This window comes from Plecotus auritus (assembly GCF_963455305.1).
Source record: "Plecotus auritus genome assembly, chromosome: 7".
In the NCBI taxonomy this organism is placed as follows: Eukaryota; Metazoa; Chordata; class Mammalia; order Chiroptera; family Vespertilionidae; genus Plecotus; species Plecotus auritus.
In genome coordinates, this window is record NC_137774.1 from 90,610,881 (window position 1) to 90,637,006 (window position 26,126).

Genomic DNA, 26,126 nt, shown 5'->3' on the forward strand with positions numbered 1-26,126 from the left:
AGGAGGTAATTTACTGCAGCAGTGTTTGCAATCCATCAGCAGGAAACTGGCTAAATGATGGTAGCTCCACACAATGGCATATTCTGCACCACGGAAAAGAATGTAATGATAAGGAAGAGTCTCCAAGACACATTATTAAATGGAAGAAAGTAAGGGGCCGACCAGAGTGGGAGGCATGGCACCATCTGTTACCTATTTGCTTGTGTGTGCAGAAACGCTCTCTGCATGGGGACAGAAGCTGACCAACTTTGTGCCTTTGGGAAGGGAACAGGGAGTAGGACCCTTCACCTTATGCCCTTTGAACCATCTGTAGTTTATACCTATTTTAAAAACAATGTAAAACCAAACAAACAAGGTATGCCCAGCACTCAATAAACTGAGCCGCAGCCCGCCTCACCTGCGGGTGGGGTGATGGCTGGTGCATGCAGTAGGCACCTCTCCCCAAATGGCAGATGATGCAAAACCAAGTGGCACCCAGCTCAAAGGCAGAACCAACCAGCTTGTCCCCAAAGCCCGTGTCCCGCCTGCCCAGCGGCCACTCACCCTCCACAGTCTCCTTCATCCTCATCTTCTCCCCTGAAATGTCGTTCGACTCAATCATCTGAAAGAAGAGGACTGTAAGGGGGACGCTCGCCTCCCCTCTCTGCCCCCAGCCCCAGCCAGCCAGCAAACTCCATGCCTACACTACATAAGGGGATTTGCTGTGGCAGGGAGCACAGAAGTCCCTGAGATGACCCCCCTGACAACAGAGGACCCCTCCTTTGTTCCCATCATCCCAAGGCTGCTGTGTGGCTCCATTGAACACCTCCTACCCCCACCTCTGTTGAAAATGTTTATTATATTGAACAGATATCTCCTTCCCTGGGATGCCTACAGAGGTTGGTCTTGGGAATCTGTTTCAACAACATCCAGAGGCAAGATTCCAGCCTCGGTTTCCCTCCACGAAACAAGCATCGACTGCCATGGCGCAGTGTGTGCAGAGCATACTCAGGGCTGGCTCCCAGAGGGACTTCAAGAAATGCTCCTTCCTTTCTCTCTAACACTTCTTCTAAATAATAAACTCAGAAGCCGAAGAAGATCAAGGAAAAAAAAAATCTGGGCAAACATCAACTGGCTCCTTACTGCTTCCTTCTCCAAAAGTCTCTGGCCTCCTGTCCAAGCTGGCTGTCCTCTGAGCGTGCAGTTTGTCAGAGTCTAACACTGCAGATCAGGATGGCACAGAGCTGAACAGGCAGTCACCTCCATCAACCTGCCCTTCATACTTCTTCTCATACATCCCAAGCCCCGTTTTGTTCTCAGCTAGTGATAACTAAGCCCCTAGATCGTTATTTACAAACACTGCAGGGAAAATGAGGCACACACTAAAACATCTTTTTAAAATTCTCATACTTATTACATTAGACTAAAAATCCAGTTGTACCTGGACATGTGGGTCCAGACTGAGACCCCGTGTGTGTAGAAGTCAAGAGAGGTCTTCTTGAGGTCACTACCCACGCCTCCACCCGAGGACTGTGACTGAGGAGCAGGAGGCCACTCTTAGACCTCTGTCCCCCATGCTCTGTAGAGCTACAGCAGCCCCAAACCTCTCCCGCTAAGGGAGTCCATGTGTGGGGTCCCGGCCTGACCCCTCGCCTGAGAAGCCAATCAATCAGGACGTATGCGTATAGGCTAACCTGGGGCTCTTCCTTCCCCTCTGCCCAGGATCCTGGGAGAGCACTTCCTAGCAGAAGGGGGTCGGAAGGCTGCTACAGTGGGACCTCAAGGCATGACAGGCACCCTGTACTCGGACCTCCTGAAGACTTATTGCTGGAATGCTGAGTTCTAGTGTAAAAGTACAAGGGGAACCGGAAGCCCAAGAACCCCCGGGGCCTGTAAAAAGGCAACGATTGTGCTGCTAGCTGTCCCTTCATATCAAACTTGACGTTTGTCATCCTGGGCACCCTCTGGCAGCCCTCTGGCACCAGGGTTGGGCACCACCTCTGCCACTGGTGGGCAGAAACCCTGGGAAGGTTACTCGTCTTGAGGTCTTGGTTGGATCATCTATGAAATGGAGCATCGACCTCGTGGGAATGAAGCTGAAATGGGGCAACATAGGGTCTGGCACAAGGTGTGGTGCTCGGAGCCACTCAAAGGCCCTTCCCAGCCCCACTGGAGTGAACACAACCCATCTGGGCCTCCCTAGTGTGCTCAGCCGGAACGTCTGGATTTGGAGCAAAGCTGATTGATACTGGTGGCAGTAGCTTCTCCAGGGCCACCCCCTCCGGCCTTCCAGACTCCACTCCCGGGACCCCCACTCTGGGAAAGTGACCACTGGACTGTGGCTCGTCTCATTAGGACCAGCAGAAAGAGGACACCCGCAGATCCCCTGGGTCAGTGCTCCAGGTGGAGATGGGAGCCTGGGGATGGGCAGGGCTTGTCCACATCAAGGCCAGCCCACGGCACAGCAGGACATGTGTGGGCACATCAGGGACTTGGGGACTTGGAGGAAGCCTGTTCTCTGCTCTGAGGTACATCTCTCTCCAGGCCTGGTCTGTGGGGGATCCAGCCAGGTCAGCTCAGACCACCGTGGGTCCCCACAGTCATCGGGCCAGCTGCCCTTCTCACAGAGGGACGAGAGGCTCCCTCCTCTGAGCCTAGTGCCCCCATATCTCAATGGACATGTACCTGGGGGCAACGAGAACGCTTCCCTGGGCTGAAAAAAGAGGTCAGTAAATACTAGGCCCTCCCCAGCCAGCTCTCAAGCCTGAGCTGCTGTTGCCCACGGACCCCGCACAGCCCACAAGAAGGTGCTGCATACGTTGGTGTGCTGGGACGAGCACAGGGACTCGACAGCCTGGAGTCTGTTTTCAGCGACCAGCAGCTTCTCCCGCAGCCTCTCGGCCTCCTGCTTGCTCTGGGCCTCCGACCGCTGCAGCAGCTCGTAGTCCAGCATCTTCTTCTCAGCCAGGGAGATCTGCTCCTTGAGGAACTCGATGGCCTGCGCCTGGCCCCGGTACTCTGCGTCCAGCTTCTCCAGCTCATGCACCCGCAGCTCAGCGTCCCGGCGCTGGTCCTGGGCCTCCTGCAGCTCCAGCCGGTGCTGGCCAGCCTGCACCTCCAGCTGGGCCCGCCAGTGCTGCTGCAGCCCGGCCAGCTCCTCCTGGGCCTCCTGCAGCTTCTGCCGCAGGCCCTCCTTCTCCTTCACGTGCATGGCGGTCTCGATGTCGTGTTTGGCGCGCAGGTTGCCCAGCTCCAGCTGGTGCTCCATCTTGATGCCCTCCATCACAGCCTTCAGCTCCCCGATCTCCTTCTGCTGGGCGCCAGGGCCCGAGTTCAGGGTGGCCTTGAGGTCCTCCAGGGACTTCTGATGGTCCGAGGCCAGTGAGTCCAGCTTGGACTTCCAGTTGTCCATGAGCCCCATGTTCTCGCTGGTGGCCTGCTGGACCTTGGCCTTGAGGTCCACCACCTCCTGTGCATACTTCTCATTGGCGGCCCGGAGCTTCTCCACCTCAGCCTGGTAGGCCCTCAGGGCCTTCTCGTACTTGTCCCGCAGCACGCCGCTCTCCCTCTGGTGCTCCTTGCTGGCCGACAGCAGCCGCTCCCGCAGCTGCAGGGTCTCGGCGGCCTCAGGGTGGTCGGCGGGCGGAGGGCCGGAGTGCAGCAGGCACTGCTGCAGCTCCTCGATCTCACCCCGCCGCAGGTTCAGCTCCTCCTCCAGCTGCAGCACCCGCGACTTCTCGGCCACTGTGGTCAGCTACCAGGGAGAGAGGGAGACAGTGAGCAGGCCGGCTGCAGAGCAAGGGGATGCAGCAGGGGTGCGGGGGCTTCCTCACCACTCAAGGGCCCCAGTCCCTGTGGGGTAAGGTCACGAGAAGGGAAGGGCATCCACTCCTACCCAAGTGTGGCTTTTCTCAGTGGCCTTGCCACCACACCTCCCAGAAAGAGCCCCCTGACTGGTACCCCAGCGATTCAGGGAGTCAACTGTCTCCACTGCACCAGGCGTGGGACAAATTGGTGGTTAAAAAACCCACTTATTTGAGGTTATGGCTTTCTTTCAGTTCATGTTATTTTTAAAGGGCAGAGACGACAGGGAAGTTTGCAAGTCCCCCAGCTGGAATGGGTGGACTCAGGGGCTGTCTGCACGGGGTGGCCAAAGAAGGGCCAGTTGAATGCCTAAAGCAGAACAAAATTAACGCTCCCAGACCTGCCTCCTGAGGGAAAACTCCGCACACCTTGATCATGTCAATGGTCAGATTTGGAAACAAAAATATTTAAATGTTTTAAATCTGTTACAAGCTTAAACATTTTTGTTTCTGAAGCTGACCTTTATTTTTTTTTAAGATTTAAAAAAATATATATCTTAATGATTTTTTACAGAGAGGAAGAGAGAGGGATAGAGAGCTAGAAACATCGATGAGAGAGACACATCGATCAGCTGCTACTTGGGGATGTGCCCACAACCAAGGTACATGCTCTTGACTGAAATCGAACCTGGGACCTTTCAGTCTGCAGGCCGACGCTCTATCCACTGAGCCAAACCGGTTAGTTTAATGAACCTGTTTTTGTTTTTTCAATCAGGTTGAGCCCTAGGTCAGTGGTTGGCAAACTGCGGCTCACGAGCCACATGCGGCTCGCGAGCCGCGGTTTACCACTCTGTTGACTAATGAATTTGCCGACCACTGACCTAGACTCTTGATTCCAATAATTACAGGCTGTTGTTGTTCCTTGTGATTAAGCCCCTATCCCAGTGGTCGGCAAACTCATTAGTCAACAGAGCGGCAAACCGCAGCTCGCGAGCCGCAGTTTGCCGACCACTGCCCTAGGTTAAGGTGCCTGGGTGTGGAGGGCTGCAGCATGTCAACTGTGACTGGGTCAGTTCCTGCCAGTAGTCTCTGTGCACACGAGTGTGTACTGCACAAGCACACGGTCACTGGGCAATACTTAGTGTGCAGAGCCCTCTGTGTCTCCCAGATGCCCCCCGCATGCACACACTTCCTGGTGCTGAGGCCAACATGCAGAGACTGACCACTGCTCACCCCACACCCCATGCTGTTTACGCCCCAATCACTGCTCGCTGGCTTTTAGCACCGTTGCCAGGAGAACGGTGGCTGCACTGTCCCGTGGGCTAGGCCAGCCAGCTGTTTGGACGTGTGTCCCTGCACAGGGGGCTCAGTCCCAGGACATGCATGGGCTGTGGAGGGGCCAGCTGGGCCTGGAGCCCGGACTTGGAACCAGGCCCTGGGACTTGGGGAGAACCACCCCCAAACAGAGCTTTCCCTAGCCTAGGAACCACTCCCTGGCCCATCATATCAGAGCAGCCACACCCTGGACCAAAACAGAAACCCATGTCCTGGGGACACCCCTCCTCCCCCAGCCCCAGGTCCTTCAGGGGGCCCCTCCTACCACCATATTTAAGACCTTCCAGGCTAGAGAAACTGGACCTATAGCCCCCAACCTCCACCTTCCCAGCTGGAAGAAGGGAGGCATGGATAAGTTGTCTCCGTGACTGCCTGCAGGAGGCAGACCTTTCCCAAGAGACCCCTGATTTCTGAACCTGACCAAGCCTTGTCATGGCAATGCATGGGGAGGGAGGGCAGCGGAGGGTCTCACAGGACATTCCCAGCCAAGGGGACCAGCTGAGGAGCAAGTCCCAGAGAACCAAGCCCCTTCCTCCCCAATAGGCATCCGTGTCAGTGGAGCCGAGGCAGTGTCTGACCCTCCACTTCCCTCCTAGAAAAGGCACAAAAGGGAAAAAACAATGAGGACAGCAGCCAAGGACAGAGAAAATAATCAAACAGAGGAGCCCCAGGGGCGTCCAGGGGCAGGGCGCTGGCGGATGGAGGTTGCAGGCGTGTTACCCTGTTGTCGGCTAATTCTCGGAGCAGGCGCTCGGCCTGCGCCTTCTCCAGTAGCAGGCTCTGCTCCAGCTCCCCAATGCGCGCGTGCTCCAGCTGTGTCTGGGTCTGGTCCACCCGTGGGTGGGGAGGGAGGGGGAGGGTAGAGGGCACAGGGAAAGGAAGCCGGAGGAAGAGAGAGGGAAAGAGAGAGAGAGAGGCGGCGTCATCTACCATGAACAAGACAGGAAAACAGGTCGAGGAGAGGAGGTGGCTGAGGGAAAGAGAGGTGGTCTGGTGAGGTGGGCCTGCCTCCTGCCCTCGTGTCCTGGCTGGGTTTCTTCACGGGCACCCTGGGTCCCTCTGTCACCTCCAGGTGGCCCTCCCCTTTGCAGCTCTGGGGAGGAGTGCCAGCCTTCTCCCATTCCCCACGGGGACTCTGCGGGCTGTTTTTCAGGCCAGGCACCGGATCCTGCACACAGCCACCAGGATGGATGAAGAGTAAATGACCCCAGGGTTCCTGGCCCTCAGGAACCCACACCATCATGGTTCTCCCAGCCTGGCCTCCCTGGTGGAGGCTGAGCTGTGCCTCCCACCGCCCAGCCCCAAGCCCGGCCTGTCGGTGCCCACCCTCCAGGGCCCTGCAGAGACGGCCAGTCTCCTGAAAGCACAAGGGCATTTCTGTCCCAGCTTCACAACTCCCACTTCACACACTAACAAAGCCCAGCATTCTCCGCGCATCCAGGCTGACATTTGGGTTTCCCATAACAGATCGGTGAGCACCCAGACTAGTATGGAGGCCAGTTCATGGTAGGGAGAGGCAAGGTCCTCCTTATCCTCCTGCCTGTCCCATCCTCATCCACGAGAAACAAGGTTAAAGCAACTTAACTGTGGGGCAGTTCTGAAGAGGCAGGCTCAGCAACGTAGCACATATTTGTGAAAAGAATACACACCGGACACCAGCAAGGCTGATGGCAACAGTGTAAGCTGGTACCTCCCGTCCCTGAAATACGTTTGCAGTTCATCAAGAACTACAGAGATGTTCATGTCTGTTAGCCTGTGACCTTATATATTTCTGTGAGTTTTCCTAGACTCTCGATTCCAATAATTACAGGCTGTTGTTGTTGTTCCTTGTTATTAAGCCCCTATGCCAGTGGTCGGCAAACTCATTAGTCGACAGAGCGGCAAACCACGGCTCTCGAGCTGCATGTGGCTCACGAGCCGCAGTTTGCCGACCACTGTCCTAAAATAACTATAAAGGTTCCCTCTCTCTCTCAAGAGGGCAGCATGCTGCAATGCTAACAAGCAGCTACACTCAGTCTCTTCCAGAAAATCACAGGCTGATGATGTTGCCTTACCCCAGCCTCATAGGCCATGTCCCCACCCAATGGTGGGCACAGTACACTGCCTGAGACCCAGGCTAGACGGAGCATGATCATAAATGCTCTACTGGTGGCCCCACTGGTGGCCCCACAGGCAAGGAAAAGCCCCGAGCATTACAATTTTAAGGGCAATTTCATTTGGTGTCCCCCAAGAGGACTCTTCTCCATCACCTTCAGAACGTCTAGCCTCCTGGTCCATGGACTGGGGTCTTTGTGGGGGCACAGGGAGCTCAGTGGAATTGCTCTGGTGCTCGATTAATTAAGGTAAATTCGATGTACTAGTAGGAGCTTGAGGGGCAGCCTCAGAGGCTAGATTTTAGGTGGGGTGGACAGTTTGGACTTCCATTCTGCTCCAGGGACGCTGCCCAGGGCCTGTGGGGGGCCACCACACTCCTGTCTCAGTCACTGTCAGGTCCCCTGGAATTAATGTTCTGAAAACCACCATCAAGGCTGTCTCCCCCTCCTGTGGGAGAGAGGCCCCTCCAGGCAGAGAAAGCCTCGGCTCAGAATCACACAACTTCGGGCAGCGCAAGGTCCAGACTCAGGCCGCTGGACCCCAGGACGGGCGCCTTTCCCAGACCAGCTGGACTCCGAGGGGAGGCAGGGTTTCCGTCAGCAACGGGAGCAGTGACAGAGACTCCTGAGACCTGCGGCTCATTTCCTTCTCCTCACATGGACCATGTCACCCCCCTCCAAAGCACACAGCCACGCCTGGCACATTTTTATTATTAATTAACTGGCGAAGGAGCTTCCCCAACTGCACGAGGGGCTCCTGAAGGTCATGGGCACATGTCACCCCTCTAGATGTCCCTCCAGGCCTCACACCAAATCCTCCTCAACCTATAGCTGATTCTGCATTCATAAAACTGGCTCTTTCTGGTGTGTGAAAATGAAAAATAACACTGAGGGGAGAGACAGGAACAAACGGAGAGATGTTTGGGACATGTTACATGTGGGCTCCTGTACTGGACTGAGTAGCATCCCCCCAAAGTTCATACCCACCTGGAACCTCAGAATGTAAGCTTGTTTGGAATAGGTTCTTTGCACATGTAATTAGTTAAGATGAGGTCAGATAGATTAAGGTGGCCTGAAATCCGATGACTGGTGTCCTTATTAAGAAGGTCATGTGAAGAGATGCAGAAACACACAGGGAGGAAGACCATGCGATGAGGGAGGCAGTGAGGCAGCTACAAGCAAAAGTCATCAGGGGTTTCCAGCAACCCACCAGAGCTGGGAGGGAGGCATGGAGCATTTTCCTTGAGGCCTCCAAAGGGAATGACCCTGCCCACACCCTGATTTCAGACTTCTGGCCTCCAGAATTGTCCAAGAATAAATTAGTGTTGTTTTAAGCCACCAAGTTATAGTAATATTTTTTTCACTGCAGCCCCAGGAAAGTGCTACAGGTGCCTGTCACCTACCTGTCCTATGGAGATGTCCAGGTGGCACGCTAGTACAGGGCTCGGGGAAGACCCAGGGAATCATGGGCTTATTAAGGACATTTAATGTCACAGACTGGAAGCTCTCAGGGAGAGTGTGGACCAAGAGGCAAGTGGGCCCGGACTGAGCCCTTGGACAGGCCAACATCAGGGGCCAGGAAGGAGGCTGAGAGGCTGGAATGAAGCACCTCCTGTGGTTGGGGGAATGAGGTCAGGAGGCGGACAAGCAGAGAGATGGGGTGATATGGCTGGAAGAGGACCAGGTGTTATGAGTTTTTTTTGTTGTTTTTTTTAATATATTTTATTGATTTTTTTACAGAGAGGAAGGAAGAGGGATAGAGAGCTAGAAACATCGATGAGAGAGAAACATCGATCAGCTGCCTCCCGCACACCTCCCACTGGAGATGTGCCCGCAACCAAGTTACGTGCCCTTGACCGGAATCGAACCTGGGACCTCTCAGTCCGCAGGCCGACGCTCTATCCACTGAGCCAAACTGGTTTTGGCCAGGTGTTATGAGTTTTATTTTTGACTTTTAAGATGAGTGGGGATGAATGGAACTTTGGGTCAATTTGTCTTCTGGCTACCATGAATATGGTCACACAAAAAATAGCAGCAATGGGACTCTACTGCCCTTGGACTGAATTAGCTGTCGGTCATTGTTTGTCCCACCCCCTGCCTCTCCCAGCCAAGACCAATTGGATCTGGGATGGAAGCTGATCTAAAGTCAGACAGCTCATTGGCTATCCTGGGATCAATCAGATTCTCTTGAGAGGACAGCTAGTAGCTGGTGGATGCCGGAGCCTGATTTGGGCCAGGAGGCTGGGTGGGTGGTGGGGAGAGGGAACAGATGTGCCAAGGGACATGGAGACACGGTGAGAGAGACAGATAGACACGAAGCCTGACCACATGTCATGAGAAGAAGGAAATCCCTGGGTGGGAGAGAACGGGCTTGGATCCTAATGCTGTTTCTGTTCCAATTCCCTGAACTGCCTTTTCCCTGTTGACTGGAGTTGGCAGGAGGGGGGGTCTCTGTTCTTTTCACCTACAGGCACTTTTTCCAGAAGCCCACCTCAAGCCCTGCAGGAGGCAGCCATCCAGTGGGAAAGCCAGCCAAACATAACCACATAACCACATGACCTGCCCTTTGGCTAAGAGGGAAACATCCATGAGAACACCCTGACACTGGCCTGGGGCTCCTACACCACATGGTGCCCTGACATCCATCCTTTAAGCATGAGAAGGAAAACCTGCCCCAACAGAGGCAGCTGGCAGTGACCTTATACAGATCATACAAGTCCCTCCCCAGCAGAGTCATCTAGGGGACAGACAACCATTCGCACGCTTTTGCTGTGCACTGGAACTTATAAGGATCTTACTATGGCTCTTTTACAAAACCAGAAACTGCAACTTCCAACCTGAGCTCAGAATGATCTAGTGCAGTGATTCCCAAAGTGTGACCCTACAGATCACCTGGGAGCTTGTTAGAAATCTCAGGTTCCACCCAGACCAGCTGAATGAGGCTGGGGCCAGCCTTCTGTATCTGAACAAGCCACCCAGGTAATGCATTCTCAAGTTTGAGACTCACTGACCTAGTTTGACCTCTTCATTTCACAGTAGAGCAAACTGAGGCTCAAGAAGGGAAGAGGCTGCCCAAGGCCAGTTGGGGCAGCTCAGCATGTGGGGAGGGACTGAACACACTGTGGTATCTGCATGGTTTCGTGAGGAGGGCTGAGAGGGGTGGGGTGCTTTACTAATTGATGTGAATACCTCCGTCCCTCAGCTTAGAAAGGGTGGGCTGGGTTGAAGAGTACAAGGTCCACCTGTGTCTAGACCACATGTCCAGGCGTTATAACAAGGAGATGCTATAACTGGCCATCCTTTCCAGCTGCGCTCAGGGGCAGGAGTCCTGGCCCCTGGTCCCAGGGCTGCTGACTTGCTCTATTACTGGGTGAGTCCATGTGCCTTTCCGAGTCTGTTTTCCCATCTATAATTTCTGTGACTCAACAACAAGCTAATTTTAGCCAAAATTTTACCTGGAATCTAAGATGAACTAAAGGCCCAAGGGTCACCTTTAGGGCTATTACCCAATAATGCAGGGACTGGGGAGTCCGGCCAATATGTCCTCAGGCCCAGCCCTGTGGATGCCTTGGTCCATCCCACCCAGTGGCCAACACAGCAAGCATGGCCCCTCAGGCTCCTGGAGCTGAGCCATTCCCACCTGTGACATCGGAGTCTCTCGTGACCAACTCCCTCTCCACTCTCCCAGAGTATGACCTTTGACCCTTCTTCATTTCTCCCTCAAAACCCCCAGAGCCCCTCCGTGGGGGCCCGGAATTGCTGCCAGGACCTCATGGCCATCTGCCCCGCAAGTGCTGGGCCTGGGGTGCCAAGCAAGCCAGGCTAGTGCCTTTGACTGTTACCTCCAGGTCTCCCTTGGTGATGGACTCCTCCTCCACTCGGAACTGCAGGTCCTCCACCTTCCTGTGGGGGGAGAGGGAGCTGAGTGGGCTTTGCCCAGACAGGTGGGCTTCCCCAAGTCAGCAATGACAGAGAGGTGAGGCCACAGATGGCCCAGAGTCTGAGGTCACACAGAAGGTGCTTTCCCCATCTAGGGGACACCTGCCCAGAGCCACACGGCTGATGGGGCAGAACCTCCTGCAAACCAGCCCTCCCAGCTTCCTGGCCTGTGCTCCACGCAGAGACCACCGACTTCCCTAAAGTAGGAGTGCTTAATGCCACATCCCTCCTCCCCAGGGTGGCTGTGGGAATAAATTAACACAGAGTGATGCTAGTGACCACTCAGTTTTCATCACTGCAGGGGACAGAACCTGCCACATGGAACAGTGGAGGGTGGGAGGTGAGGTGGGGGGAAGGCAGGGCAGGAGGGCAGGCTTTTCCCTGCTGACCCACACTCATTCACAGGCCTCAAAATTGGGGGCTAGAGTCCCAATCCCCACTGCTCTCTGATGTGGAGGGCACCACCCTCAGGGAGACACAGTCACCCACCCATGTGCCAAGACACCACAGGGAGACACAGGCACATTACAGCTCACAAAGCTGCCCCTATTGGGCTTCTGACAGCCCCCAGCAAACACATGAGAAAACTGAGGCCCAGAAAGGGCAAGTGACCTGCCCAAGCTCATCCAGGGCAAAGCTGGGACTTATACCCAGGCCCTTCCTGAACACAAATCCCACAGTGTCTTAAAGATCTGTTTTTGTTTTCAGGCAAGCAGGCATGTTGCCATGGGAACCAGGTGTGTGGGCTCTGGCAGATATAAGTAAGCTCTCCCCTCCCCAGTCAGATTGTAATAGCCTGTGGGGCACATGCCTGGCTGAAAGCCCCCAAAGAGACCCACGGTGGGGGGCTGCCTACTACATGGGGAGGGAAGGAAGCCACAGAAATCTGTATCAGCCAGGAGACAGAGAGGCTCCTGGGTCAAGGGAAACCCTGTCCCCCAGGCGACCCAGGACCAAGCCAGGCCAGGGTACCCACAGAAAGGGAACCACAGCCCCACTAGCCACCAAGCCCGGGCAGAAAGAACCAGTGAACAATGAATAGGCTGGTGGCCTGGGACAAGTCCCTTCTCTGCCCTGAGCCTCAGTTTCTCATCAGTGACATGAATTAATACCTGCCTAGGCTAATGGTTAGGCTGAGACGGTGCAGGTACAGCACTCAGCATGGGGCTGACACCAGGTGCAAGGCGTTTCAAGCATCCCTTTGCTGCTGTTTCTCTAAGCCTCAGTTTCTTGACACGTAAAATGGGAACAGCTTCTGGACAGGAGCTGTGAGCTCCATGCACAGAAAGGGCGCTCCACGGACCTGAGCTGGTTCAAGGGGTGAGAGCACTGGGTCTTCCTCATGGTGCATATCTCCCTAGGGGCATGGGGCATGAGAGCCACCTCCTCCACGGGGCATTCTCCTCATGATAGGCTTCCTGAGCCATGTGGGGCAGGAACAGTGAACCCCACCAGGTGGGAAGGACAGTGTCCCCATGTGTTCAGCACCATGCTGGGTGCTTTACTGGAATTATCGTGCAAGTCCTCCCAACAGCTTGTAGATATGGGGATCACCAGCCCACGTTACACATGAGATGACTGAGGCCCACAGAGCTCATGTCACTAGTTCAGGTGACACAGCTTGTAAGTGATGGAGGCAGGATTTGGACCTGGGTCACCCCACAGAGGCACAGAGAAAATGTGCGCCCAGGACCAGGGCAGGGGCAGCACATACCTCCTTTCCTCCTCCAGCTGGTTGGACAGGTCTACCTTCTCCTTCCGCACGCTCTCCACCAGCAGCCGGGCCCGCTGCAGCTTCTCCTCTGCTTCTGCAACATACTGGGCCCCCAGCAAGGGCAGAACAGGGTCAGCCTCCTTCTGGGGACTGGGGGCCAAGTGAGGGAGGGGTGGGAGGTAGCAGGGGTGGTTCAAGGAGTCAGGCCTGGAACCCTAGCCACTCCTGCTCCCCTGCCAGCCTTAGGTGAGCAAGGACTATGGGCCTCATGTGAGGGGTAGGCCCAGCTGCGGCCTCACCCAGTGGGAACCTCAAGTCCACCTGCCCCTATATCTAGCACCCCAATATCTGCCACTTCCCTAACTCCCAAGGGCCTAAAACACATTGTCTTGTGAAGGCCCCTGCCACAGCACACACATAAGCTTGAATTTATTTTATTTATTTTTAATATATTTTTTATTGATTTCAAAGAGGAAGGGAGAGGGAGAGAGAGAGAAACATCAAAGATAAGAGAATCATTGATCGGCTGCCTCCTGCACGCCCCCTATTGGGGATCGAACCTGGGCATGTGCCCTTGGCTGGAATCGAACCCAGGACCCTACTGTCTGCAGGCCAATGCTCTATCCACTGAGCCAAACTGGCTAGGGCTGAACTTGGCCTTATTAATTCCAGCACCCCAGAGAGGGGTGAGCTGGCCCCAAATGGGGGCCGTGGCCCAGGAGGGGGCTCTCATGCAGGTGACAAACATCAGGGAAGAGTAGACATGCGACAGCAGATGACTCAAGGCTGTGGGCAGGGGATTACTTCCCTAAAGCTCAACCCACGAATCTGCTAGAAAGTTCAATCTGAAACGAGGACAGGTACACACAAAAAATGTGTATACGAGCATTATTTTGAGAAAGTGAGAAACAAAACAATTTAAACAATAGCAGGGGACTGGCCGCGTCAGCAAGGATGCAGCCCGTGACAGACGGCAATGCAGCTGTTCAGATGGGGAAGAATTTTCCATGGCCGAGGAAACGCTCACACTGAGGAGGTAGGAAAAAGCAGCGGACGGGCCCTGACCGGTTTGGCTCAGTGGATAGATCGTCGGCCTGCGGACTGAAGGGTCCCAGGTTTGAGTCCAGTCAAGGGCATGTACCTTGGTTGTGGGCACATCCCCAGTAGGGGGTGTGCAGGAGGCAGCTGATCGATGTTTCTCTCTCATCGATGTTTCTGGCTCTCTATCCCTCTCCCTTCCTCTCTGTAGAAAATCAATAAAATATATTAAAAAAAAAAAGCAGGGGACGGTTTATTTCCAGGCTCTTTTTTCTAACTTTCTTTTTTTAAAGTTGTTTTTATTTATTTTTAGAAAGAGAGGAAGGGAGAGATAGAAACACCGATGAGAGAGAAATATCAACACTGATTGGCTGCCTCCTGCACAACTGCTGCTGGGGATCAAGCCCGCAACCCAGGCATGTGCCCTGACCAGGAATTGAACCATGACCTCTCAGTGCACGGGTCCACACTCAACCCCTGAGCCACACCGACCGGACTATATCCAGCTTCTGAAAGTGTGTGAACCTATCCACGGAAGGACTTCTGCCAGTCGGAGGAGTCTTCTCTGCACATCCATCGTCTGCACTGATTGTAAGTGACCTATGAGCCTGGCCTGGGGAGGCTGCTGGTGCCCCTCTGGGTGCCCACTGCCCCGCCTGCCCACCCACCTGCTCATGCTGCGCCTTGAGCAGGGCAATCTCCTTCTCCACCTCGCAGATGTGGCTCGTGGCCTTGGCCACCTCAGCCCGCTCCAGGTCCCGTTCAGCCAGCAGCTGCTCAATGTGCTGCTGCTTCTCCTTCAGTGCCTCTTGCAAGGCAGTCGTGCCAGAGATCTTGCGGGCGTAGCGTGAAGAGGTCTCCGTGAGCTGCAGGAGGACATGGGTGCAGGCAGGACTCAGGGATCTGAGCACCATCCAGATAACCCACAGCTCCCCAGCAGGTGGGGGCCCAAGGGCCTGGACTCCCAGGGTCCTGCTCCTCCCCTGCTAGTGCCCCTGCCTACTTGTGCAGGGGGAAGCGTATTATTTCAGATTCAGGAAACTCCCCCCTCCCAGGAGAGTCACAGCTGGGGCTCTGCCGCACGGTAGGCTCCCTCGCCGGGGTCACCCTCTCCTGGGTCAGGAGGAACCTTTCATCTTAGACTGAGCTTGGATAGAAGCTCACTGCCCAGAAGGACAGCCTCACCTTTCCCCTCATCCAGGATGCCTGTGGCAACCTTTTTGAAACCTGCACCTGTATGACCTGCCCTGCATCTGTATGACCTGCCCTGCATCTGTATGACCCTCAACACCCAGGAAAGGTTCAGGCTACTGACAAATCAGTAATATAAAAATAACAATAATGTAAATGGATTAATTTCCCTTGTTAAAAGATATGCGCTTTCATCTTTCCTCAAAAACTCCAATCTGAGGATGCCTGGCGCTAGTGCAAGTCAGGGGCACCTGGATCCCTCTGTCCTCAATCCCCATACATACATCAGGACACCCCTCCCCAGCCCCACCCTCACCAGGCCACTGCGGCTGGGCCGGCCGCCCACGGAGGAAGCCACAGAGCTGACGGAGCTGATGGAGGAGCTGCTGGGACTGTGGGTCAGTGCTGAGACACCCATGGCCATACGCTTGGTCTTCTTGGCTTTGGCTGGGCTGGTGGATGGGAAGCCGATGCGGATCACCTTGTGGATGGGCGCGAAGAGGCCAAACTTGGGTGGGCACTGGAAGTACCTGGGGAAGCAAGAGAGACCCATGCTGGCATCATGGCCACATAGCCTGGAGCTTTACCTGCCTCCCCCACCTCCTCAGAACCCAGTAGAGAAGCTCATCCTTGGGGTCCAATCACCCACATCCCAAGACCAATAGAAGAGACTCCCAGAAAGGGATTAGAGTAACTAGGGCCTGAGATTCTTTGCAGCTGTGAATAGCTGGAGCTGGGGAGGGGTGTCCTGGTGTATGTATGGGGGTTGGGAACAGCTACTGGGCATATCTGGGGGGATGTAGACGAATAACAATTACTGAGCACATGCTCTGCCCCAGTCCCTTTTCATGAATGCTCATTTTAAGCCCTCAACCACTCTACTATTGTCTACATTTCACAGATGAAGAGACTTAGGTTCAGAGAGGTTAAGTAACTTGCTCACAGTCACACAGCTGGTCAAGTGGCAATGCTGGGACTGGAACCTCTAGCCTGCTGGACTCCAAAGTCGACTATGCTTGGCTCCCACACACCATTCAGAGGCCACCAGGCATATCTGCAGCCCCACTCTCATGGCTGCCCCTGGTCCACCCCACACCTAAGGAACCCCATCAGCTCTCTGCCATGGAACTCCCTGAATAGAGAAGCAAAAGTGTGAGGGAGACATTGTGTGTGTGTTGGGGGTGGGGCTGCCACCCAACCTGCCCCTGAAGTCAGAAAGCAGGAGTAAGTTGAGAGAAATATCGGTCTTGAAAACAGGAAGGCAAAGTATTGTTACGGAACTCTGGGTGATCTCTTGGAATCTCTCTGGTCAAGGATTCTACAAGGGACCAGGCGAGCTAGTTCTGTCCAGTTTCTGACTCACTTTGAAACGACTACCCCACCCCTCCTCTTCCTACATTAAGGTCTTTCCTCGGCTGTCCCCCAGCCTAGCATACCTTCCTTCTCCGAGCTGCCACAGACTCATCTGGGCCTCAGAAGCTAATCCAGGCACAGCCAATGCAGGAATGAGGCCATCTAGCCTGAGCCCCACATCCCTGACCCTGTTCACCCATCATATCACCCAACCCCATCCCCAATGATTGAGACACAGTCTTAGACCCTCTTGACCCAGCATTCCCCACAGTTAATTCCCTTTAATTGGAGATGGCATGGAGCCTAGAACCAGTTGTGACTCCACCCTTGACTTCAGAGCTCACTGTCTGATTTCCTGTGTTGTCCAGAGAAATCCCAGGGAGGCAAGGACCACTGCTTCTCCTAGCGTTTGCCCCTGACTCTGTGTGACCTTGAGCAATGACCTCTCTGGCCTTTGTTCTCTCATCTGTGAAATGGGGATGATAGCCCCACCATCTGCCCCGCATACTGCTGTGACAGAAGGATGGAGGCAGCATCTATACTGTGGTGTCTGGCACAGCCACCCACACACTCAACACTGGCTTCTTCAGATGCCTCATCCTTGTCCACTGCACCCATCCCAGGCAAAGACAAGCCCCCTCCCACACTCCTGGGGGAAGCCCACCGTACCTGGTGCCCGCCACCGCCCCATCGTTCTTCCCAAGGGGCTCGTCCAGCTCCACGCCACACCACTCGCCCTTGGCAAAGTCCGTCTCCCCCACATACCGCACCACGCCAGTCTTTGTCCCGCCAACCTGTTGGCACACGGAGAGACTCAGGGCTAGAGCAAAAAGTGGGCATCTGGTGCAGGGACCCAGGTGCCAAGCTCACCCCACCCCTCCTTTCCAACATGCAGGAGAAAGGAGAGCCAGGGTGAGAAAGGATACAGGTGTAACCAGTACTTCTCAGGGCTGCCCCAGGCAAGAGCTTTGAGACAGACAGACCTGCATTCAAACTCTGCAGTGAGCTTGAGCAAGTTACCTAACCTCTGAGCTTCAGCATCTTCATCTGTGAAAAGGGATTTTGTGAGGGCTAAGTGCTATGTGTGCAGTACATACTAGAGTCTCAATCCATTTTACCCTTAAAAATGAGTGTTTCAAATGGTGGTTGCCAGGGGCTGGCAGGAAGAGGGAAACAGAGTTGTAGTTTAAGGAGGGAAACGAAGAGTTGTAGTTTAAGGAACAGTTTCAGGTTTGCATGATGAAAAAAAACCTGTAGATCTGTTGCACGACAGCGTGAATGGACTTAACATACTGAATTGCACACTTCAAATGGTTAAGAAGGTAAATTTTCTTATGTGTATTTTACCACAGTTAAAAAGTTCACAGGATAGACTAGTGTGACTATTACTGTAAAAATAGTTAAGTTTTTAAAAAATTAAAGTTATTTACACATAAAGAGTCAGATACTTCTAAAGCCTCCCTGGAAGTTTCTCTACTTCTCCCCAGAAGCAAAACCTTAACTCTTTAAGCTGAACTGTTCGGTATTTTACCTCCATATTTCTAACTAACATGCTTATGTTGCTACTTTTTGCCTTTTCCATTTTGGGTGCCATTCATTGACTTCCCATCAAGGAAGGGGAGGTGTTAGATCCCCATCACCATTGCGTCACTCCTACTTCCGGGCTTGCCACCCTCTTCCCCCTGGTGAGGTTGATCAGATCCGGGTTTACAGAGCTATGACCAAGCAAACACTACTCAGGGCCCCTCTCCCCTCGGGTGGGAGCCTGGCTAGAGCACTAACAAGCCTGCACCAGCCCCAGCCTCAGCAAGGGGCTACTGCAACCTTAGTCCTCAGCTGCCTCCAGAGCGGAATTCTCTGTCCCTTCCTGTCTTCAACGGGATGAAACCAGGCAGGTATCCTCAGAGATGGGAGGAAAGCAGAAAGAGTGGGACAGTCTCCAGAGGGGACGGGTCTGGTACCTGACCCCACCCAGGCCAGCACAACCTGGGGAAGCTCACCTCCCTGGGCGATTCCGCAGCGGCTCCCTCACATGTGTGCCAGGCCCCTTCTCTATTGACTATTTTTTTAAAGTAAAATATTTAAATAGATTTTATTGATTTTTTACAGAGAGGAAGGGAGAGTGATGGGAGAGTGATAAGAGAGTTGAGACATCGACAAGAGAGAAACATCGATCAGCTACCTCCCGCACACCTCCTACTGGGGATGTGCCCGCAACCAAGGTCCATGCCCTTGACTGGAATCGAACCTGGGACCCTTCAGTCTGCAGGTCGATGCTCTACCCACTGAGCCTAACTGGCTAGGGCTCTATCTACTATTTTTATTATGCTGCCCAGGGTCAAACTGCTGTCAGGGGCAGAACTGCGCTCACACCCAGGCGTGTACAACCCCTAAGCTACCTTCCCACTTTGCCACCTCGACACCGCCTGCTGGGTGTTGACCCAGGGGTTGTGGGGCAGGACTGGTAGAGAGAGAACCTCATTCTTCATCTCTCAGGACCCTGTTCCCATACCTAACCAGGCCAGCTGCCAAGGGGATGCCTGGAGGGACACAGCCCTGCAGAGAACCTACCGGCCCAGTGGGGAAGAGTCGGCTGGTCAGACTGCCTGGTGGGCTGGTACACTCTGGTTATCTGCATGCCAGGCTGGCCTCAGCTGTGAGCTTTAAGATGTACTGGGAGCCTGGCCAGTGTTGCTCAGTGGTTGAGTGCCAACCCATGAACCAGGAGGTCATGGTTTGATTCCCAGTCAGGGCACATGCCCAGGTTGTGGGCTTGATGCCCAGTGTGGGGTATGCAGGAAGCAGCCGATGAATGATTCCCTCTCAGCACTGATGTTTCTATTTCTCTCTCCCTCTCCCTTCCTCTCTGAAATCAATAAAAACATATTATATAAAATAAAAATAAAAAGGTACTGGGCGAGGGTAGCAGGTGGTTGTGGAAAGGTCCCACCCTTCTTGGGTTGCCTCTGCGGCCACTGCGTGAAGGAACGTGAAGGGCCAGAGCCTTCACCTACAAGGAGCTGCTCCACACAGATCCTGCTTCAAGGACGGCCTGGCTGCCCTGCTTCGAGCCCCTTGACACTGGCCTTTGTTGCACGCCCCCCTCACCTGAGCTGATGCCTTTCCTGGGGCAGCCACACCAAGTGACTGAGTGAGGCAGGAGCAGAAAGGTGGAGACCAGGGCTCAGCACGGGGTGCTGTGATGGACAGTCTCTCTCTAGAGCTCCTGGGTTGGCCAAGGCTCTATCCAGCCTGTGTGCAGTCTGACTTCTTCTTCTGCCCAACCTCCCATAGATACTAAAACTCTTAATAAACATCTGCACCACAAGCCCACTTCAGCAACTACTTCTGGAGAACCCGACCTGTCACGACGACCTTTCTGCCATTGACGTCTTTGGGGGTCAGAGAGCTCTCCCACCACCTCACATCTGTCTCCACGTCTTTGGCCCTGGGGTGCCTCCTGGAGCCACAAGCAGCCAGCCAGGCCACTTCCTTCCTGAGACAACGTTGTCTGTTCCTTGCTAATTATACCCCACATAGTCAATAGTAGATAACCAAGACATTTCTGCTCCCCACCAGGCTACTGGGCACACTGAAGGTGGAGGATACAGGGAACGTTCCTGGGCTGATAGGTAGGAGCCCAAAGTCCCCATCTCAGCCTTGCCCATGCTCTGCTGTGTGACTCTGAGCAAGTACTTGCCCTCTCTGAGCCGCACTGTCCTCACTCAAACAACAATCAGGGCCTGGTGGTCTCTGCCCCAGCAGGCCTCTGAGTCAGGATCAGGTCTCATTGGTCAAAGACCCTCAGGTGGGGTTGTCTTCCCAACCCCTCCGGTCACCAGGTCTCAACCTGCCCTCTTGGTTCCTGCTGCTCTGCATTTCCAACCTAGAATATCTTTTGTCCTCAATGACCTCGATCCTAAACTGGTGGTTGCGTGGCTGGTCCCTGAGTCTGCCACACCAGCCATGCTGCCTCTGAAATCGACTTCCCTAAAACCCATGCAGACAGACCACCTCCTGGGCTGGAGGGGGCAGAGGGTGGGAAAGCAAGGCAGGGCAGCCAGCCTCTGGGCCCAGCTCAGCTGCTTCCACTGCAGGTGCTGTGGGAAACTCAGGTCTCTCCGACTGTGAAATGGGCGACTGTGAGAACAAGAGGTGATCCACCAAACCCAATGCACAACTCCAAACAGCATCTGAAAACCGGGTCAGACAAGCATGTAACAAAACTTCCAGTATTTAAGGAACACTGTTCGGGGAACGGGAGGCATGTTTCTCCTGTGGTCTCCAGGTCTCCCTCTCACCCTCCAGAGGTTCCTCCAGGGACCAGGGCCTCTCAGGGCTGAAGAGGAAATGGATTGTGGGTGTAAAGTTTTCGGCACAGGATTCCATTCACAGCAAGCGCTTGACCAATAGAAGCCACGGACATTCAAGCCATCGTGAGCCACTGTGTGACCTCAGGGAGCCCCCCTGAGCTCTGAGCACTTCACTGCACCAGGACCCCCTGGCCGAGGAGAATGCCCACCCATCATGGAATTAAAAAAAAAAAGTTTTTATTGATTTTCAGAGAGAGAAAGGGAGGAGAAAGAAATAGAAACATCAATGATGAAAGAGAATTATTGATTGGCTGCCTCCTACACACTCCCTACTGGGGATGGAGCCACAATCAGAGCATGTGCCCTGATCAGGAATTGAAATGTGACTTCCTGGTTTATGGGTTGACACTCAGCCACTGAGCCACCCAGACATGCCCAACACAGACTTTAATGCTGACAATAGCTAACACTTCAGAGAGGTTACACAGAGCCACCCAAGACAGATGAACGATTATCCCCATTTTACAGTTGAAGAAACTGAGGCAGAGAGGATAAATAACTTGCCCATGATTACTAATCTAGTACACAGACCTTATGGGGTAGTGTTGAGGCCCAAATGAAACCAGGATCCAGGGGTATCTTTAAAGCTCAGCACAACTTAATAAGCATAAATACTGTTACTTATGTTCATAAATAGTGAACAGAGCTCAGGCCTTTGACCCAGGTCAGAAGTGGACTTGTGGTTGGTGAAGCTAACAGCTTAGGCTTCAGGGACCCTCACCTGCACTGGCCTCTTCCAAGGCCCTGACAATGCATTCATGGGAATCACATGATTTATAAAATTTGCAAAAGCAATAGCTTCTCATATAGTTTTTCTAGAGTCCCTCATCCTCTATAGTCACCCATGTCCAGGATATAATTTTTTTAAGGGTGGGATAGGGGCTGGAAGGAGAGGTGTCAGGTGTTCACAGCAGGTCCAGGGGAGAAAAGCAAGGTCCAGGGTCAGCAAGCCAGCTGGGTCCTGGCAGTGCTGGACCAGCCAGGAGGACTAACCCAAGGAAAGCTGCAGGCGAGGGTGGGGTGGGGGGCAGGTGAGGCCCAATCCTTGTGGTAGAAATAACCCCCTTGTTCAGATTCCTCTCCCCCACCCAGAATCCAAGGGCATCCAGGCAGGCACAGTTGATGAGTGAATGGCCCATCAATTCCTGGCTGTGAGTCCTGGGGAGGCTGTTTTCCATGCTGAGCCCAGTTTCCTCATCTGTAAAACGGGGTGGGTGGGGAGGAGATAACCCCTACCTTGTAAGGCAGAGGGGGGAGGACCCACAGGGACAAGGTACAGAAAGTGATGGGCAGGTGCCCAGCATGGGGTACACCCCCAAGAAAGCAGTGTTTCAAAATGAGGACTCAGCCCACTCGTGGGCTGGGAAGTCAATGGGGTGTCTGCTGCTACTGCTGCCAGCTCTGATGAAAGCTTGAGGTTTCAATGGGGCAATGGGTATAAACATTTCCTCTCATTCCTCCAACCCACATGCTCTTCCCAGAAGCCTCCAGGAGAAACCATGGCCCTGTGTGAGGTCTCGAGTGGGGAGGAAGGATCCCAGGCAGTGATAACTTGTTGGGATCCCCACATTGGGACTCCAGAGCCCGCCAAACCCTTCCCCGCTCAGACTTAGAGCTCCGAGCATGTGCTCCCCACCTTGAGGTGGGAAACCCCTCCACTCTCCCCCACCTGACCTGAGCAAGGAACCTCTCCCTCCACCAACTGATACCTTTCCTTGACTCCTCAGACCCCAGGCCTGCCTGACACCCTTCAGGTAATTTTTTTTTTTTAAAGAAATTATCTCTTCTTTATTGCTACATTCACATAAAAAGTTTGATATTTTGGGGCTGGTAAAAGAAAACTACACTATATTAGAAAGAAAGTTGTAGGAAGTTAAAAATATATGGCTTTAGTGTTTGGAAAAGCAGTTATGAAGTGCTTCCTGGTTTCCATAACCAGGCGATGGAAATTCTGGGTTTGGGATTCTTGGAAGTCCTCTGGCAGCAATACCTGAGGTTGGACAAGATGCTGTTTGCCTGGGAGAAGCAGAAGACGCCGAGCCGGCCTCCTCGCATGGTGTGATTCCCACCTACCCAAAACCATGGTTCTTGAAGGACAGGGTCAGCCTGGAGCCACCTGGGCCCTGGATCTGGCACAGCAGGTCTTGGCCCTATCCTGTGTACCTTGCCACCCCCAGCCCAGGATTGGCTCACAGCAGGTGCCAGGAAAACACTCCCACATTCATACTACAGAAGGATGAATCCAGACTCTGAAGGGACCTGAGGGCCACTGCCCCCTCTTACTCCTGCCCCAACAGCTGGGCGTGCCAGAGAAGAGGAACCCCTGGCAGGTAGACTTGCCTAGAGAGCCCGTTGGCTCTTGGGACCCAATTCTCTCCTCCACAGCAACAGTGATTACTCTCCGTTACGGTTAGTTAGGTGTCTGAACCAACCACCCGACCCTGGGCCAGGGATCTTGAGCACTCTAGTCCCTGGCCATTTCAGTATAGGCCTGGCACATCCATGATGGTGGCCTAGATCAATGGATAGCATCAATAATAGCTAACATAATGGGGCACTTATTAAGTATAGGCACCATCTAAAGGCATTATACATATTAATGCATTCCAACTTATGAGGAAGGTACTATTAAAATTCCCATTTTATAGATGGGAAGACTGAGGCCCAGAAAAGTTAAGACACCTGCCCAGGGTCACACAGCAACAGTCTGCAGAGCCCACTTAACCTGTCTCCCTGGTCCCTTTGTGTGGTTCTACAAGGAGTGGATGGCCCAGCCGGGACCCCACCCGAGCCTCTTGAGTCCACTCCCTGCCAGCCCCCTTGTTCCAGCTTGCCTAGTGGGGTGCAGCAGTGGGGGGAAGGGACTCACCAGCACACGGTCTCCCAAGCGCAGGTCCTTGTCACCCCGCTTCACAGAGCCACTGTCCGAGAGGTTGGAGCCTGACTCGTTGCCTGTCTTGACGGAGCTGTTGAGGACACTCTCCCGAAGCGGGATAACGCGGCTGGTCAGCGGGGGTGTGGCTGTGCCCGAGTGCAGTGACAGGTTCTGGGCGGTCAGCGACTCCACCGAGTGGGTGTCGCTGCCCGAGCCCTCAGCCGTGGGCTGCCGGGTGAGCTTGGAGGGCCGCGTGAAGATGCCCTGCAGGGCCGGGCACTCGAAGTAGCGCACGCCGCCCACAGCGCCATCGTTCTTGCCCACGGGCTCGTCGAGCACCACGCCGGCCCACTGGCCAGGTGCGAACTGTGTCTCACCCAGGTACTGCACCACACCTGGCTTCACGCCATTCACCCATACCCGCTCGCCGACCTCAAAGTCCCCCAGGAAGTCATCGCCCACCTCGGCTGCCTTCGGGCCAGGCTTCTCAGGGGCGGCGGGCGCAGCCACAGAGGGTCCCGAGGCCTGCTTGTGCAGGGGGGAGCCTGGAGAGTGAGGAGAGAGGCAGTGGTTAGGGCTGAGTGAGAGCTGGAAGGTGCCAGTGCTGGTTACCTGATGGGGAAACTGAGGCAGGTGTGGTTGGCAGTGTGGGCTTGGGCAGGTCTCATTCTTCACGGACTTTGTGCCCCAGCAAAAGGCTATTCCTTGACAGCTGGCCATAGCCACAGACATTTGGGGGCAAAGAAAGAGCCAGGAAAAATATCTTACTCCACCCCTAAACCTCCCCTCTCTCCTCCTCCTTCCCAAGTCTGAGCCTCAGGGTTGTGCAGACCAGAACAAGTGGGAGGGAGGAAGCAAGTGTGTAACCTCATTCCTAGGACTGAACGTGGGGTTCTCTGGCCTGAACTGGGTCCCCTAATCCAGTCCTCCTTACAGGAAGGAGGACCCTGAGGCTGAGAGAGGCAAAGGCCTTGCCCAAGGCCACACAGCAGAGATGGGACTCAAACTCTGGGAGGGGACCTATCTCCCAGCAGATAGGGAAGGGAAGCAACTTGCTCAAGGTCACTCAGGAATGGACAAAGCAGAGCTGGCCCCACCACGCTTTGTGTGTGTGTGGCTCCTGGGTCCTAGGCTCCTGGGAAGGTGGGAGCTCAGAAAGCCTTCCTGTTTGCACCTCAAGATCCAGAGGCTGCCCCTCCTTCCTGCCGGGCCACCCTCCTTCCCGCTGGACCACCCTCCTTCCCGCCAGACCACGCATCGAGCAGAGGAGAGCTCGTCCTTCTCTATTCCAGAGGCGATGGCTTGTGAAACACAGACAGAGACAGGGGCAAGCAGGTGTTTCTGATGCTTTCCATGGGCAGCCAGTGGAGGGGGCACAGGGTAGCAGCTCCAACCTGAGTCCTCCTTTCATCCAAGGCCACGGAACCCTGGGCCCCGGCCTGGCTGGATGCTGTCTCGGGGCTGGAAGCCAACCCTTAAGGACAGAGCTTCTGGGACAAGGAAGCCACACATTCCAAGGCAGGCCCCACAGCCGAGGCCAAGCAAGCAGGGTCTCCCTCTGGGCACTGGCAGTGGTGGTGAGAAAGCACGTGGCCATCCAGGACCCAGCAGCCAGGAGGGGGTCCTGACCAGGCGGGAAGGGACACCTCTCACCTGTGAGCTAGGCCCCGGGAGATCAACGAGCTTTAACGCTGAATTTGATTAACATCCGAGTCATGAGACCCACTGATGGATGCTCTGTGCACAGAGGCTGACATGCAGCAGCTCATCTGGCCCTCACAGCTAACCTGCGAAGTGATTTTGTTGTCCCAGTTTTACAGCTGAGGACACTGGGGCTCAGAGATAGCAGGTGCTTCCATCTAAGCTCCCAAGCAGCAGGCAGCAGAGCCAAGCCCTGGCCAAAGGCCTCTGGCTCTTGGTGCAGGGCACTTCCAAACCATCTAAAAAACGTATACACAATGCCCACAATGCCCAGCCCCAAGCTGCCATCACCCCAATTCTTGGACTCCTCTGAATGGACCTATTTCCCAGAATCTGGCTAAACCTTATGGTTCCCTACAATCAGGTAATAATCTCATCTCTTACTTCTTCGTATGTAAGGATGTCCCCTTCCATTTCTTGTGTAGATGAGACCGCTGAGTGGGACCCTGGTTTGGGGCCCAAGGCTCTCTTCCACCACCGAGATCCCAGGAGGCGGAGGTCACAGTGGCTGAGGGAGCAGGTCCTGGAGCCCAGCAGTCCTGCTCTGGAACCCAGCTTCCCTGGCCCCACCTGTGTCCCTCACCCGCACCTCTCTTCTGGGCTGCTGTGTGACGACAGGGACAGTGCCTGCCTGGTCCATACGTGTGCTGACTTTTGTTATTTTCATGAGAATGACTTATACAAAAACTAAGGGGCTAGAAAAAAATTAAAAACCACAAAAGGCCCAGGAGG

General features: G+C 54.3%; 1 protein-coding gene across 3 annotated transcripts in view; it reads right to left on the reverse strand.

Annotated features, from left to right (window-relative positions):
* Window positions 1-26,126, reverse strand: part of CLIP2 (CAP-Gly domain containing linker protein 2) — a 70,213-nt gene that overhangs the window by 12,781 nt on the left and 31,306 nt on the right. For 2 of the 3 annotated variants that reach the window (XM_080682456.1, XM_080682457.1), the window contains 9 exons: window positions 23,688-24,238; window positions 17,115-17,239; window positions 15,409-15,622; window positions 14,570-14,767; window positions 12,864-12,967; window positions 11,053-11,113; window positions 5,838-5,942; window positions 2,798-3,733; window positions 544-601 (listed from right to left, as the gene is read on the reverse strand). In XM_080682456.1, coding sequence (XP_080538582.1) covers window positions 544-601; window positions 2,798-3,733; window positions 5,838-5,942; window positions 11,053-11,113; window positions 12,864-12,967; window positions 14,570-14,767; window positions 15,409-15,622; window positions 17,115-17,239; window positions 23,688-24,238 — 2,352 coding nt within the window. The remainder of the gene's footprint in view (window positions 1-543; window positions 602-2,797; window positions 3,734-5,837; window positions 5,943-11,052; window positions 11,114-12,863; window positions 12,968-14,569; window positions 14,768-15,408; window positions 15,623-17,114; window positions 17,240-23,687; window positions 24,239-26,126) is intronic. The other variant, XM_080682458.1, reaches the window with a different exon arrangement.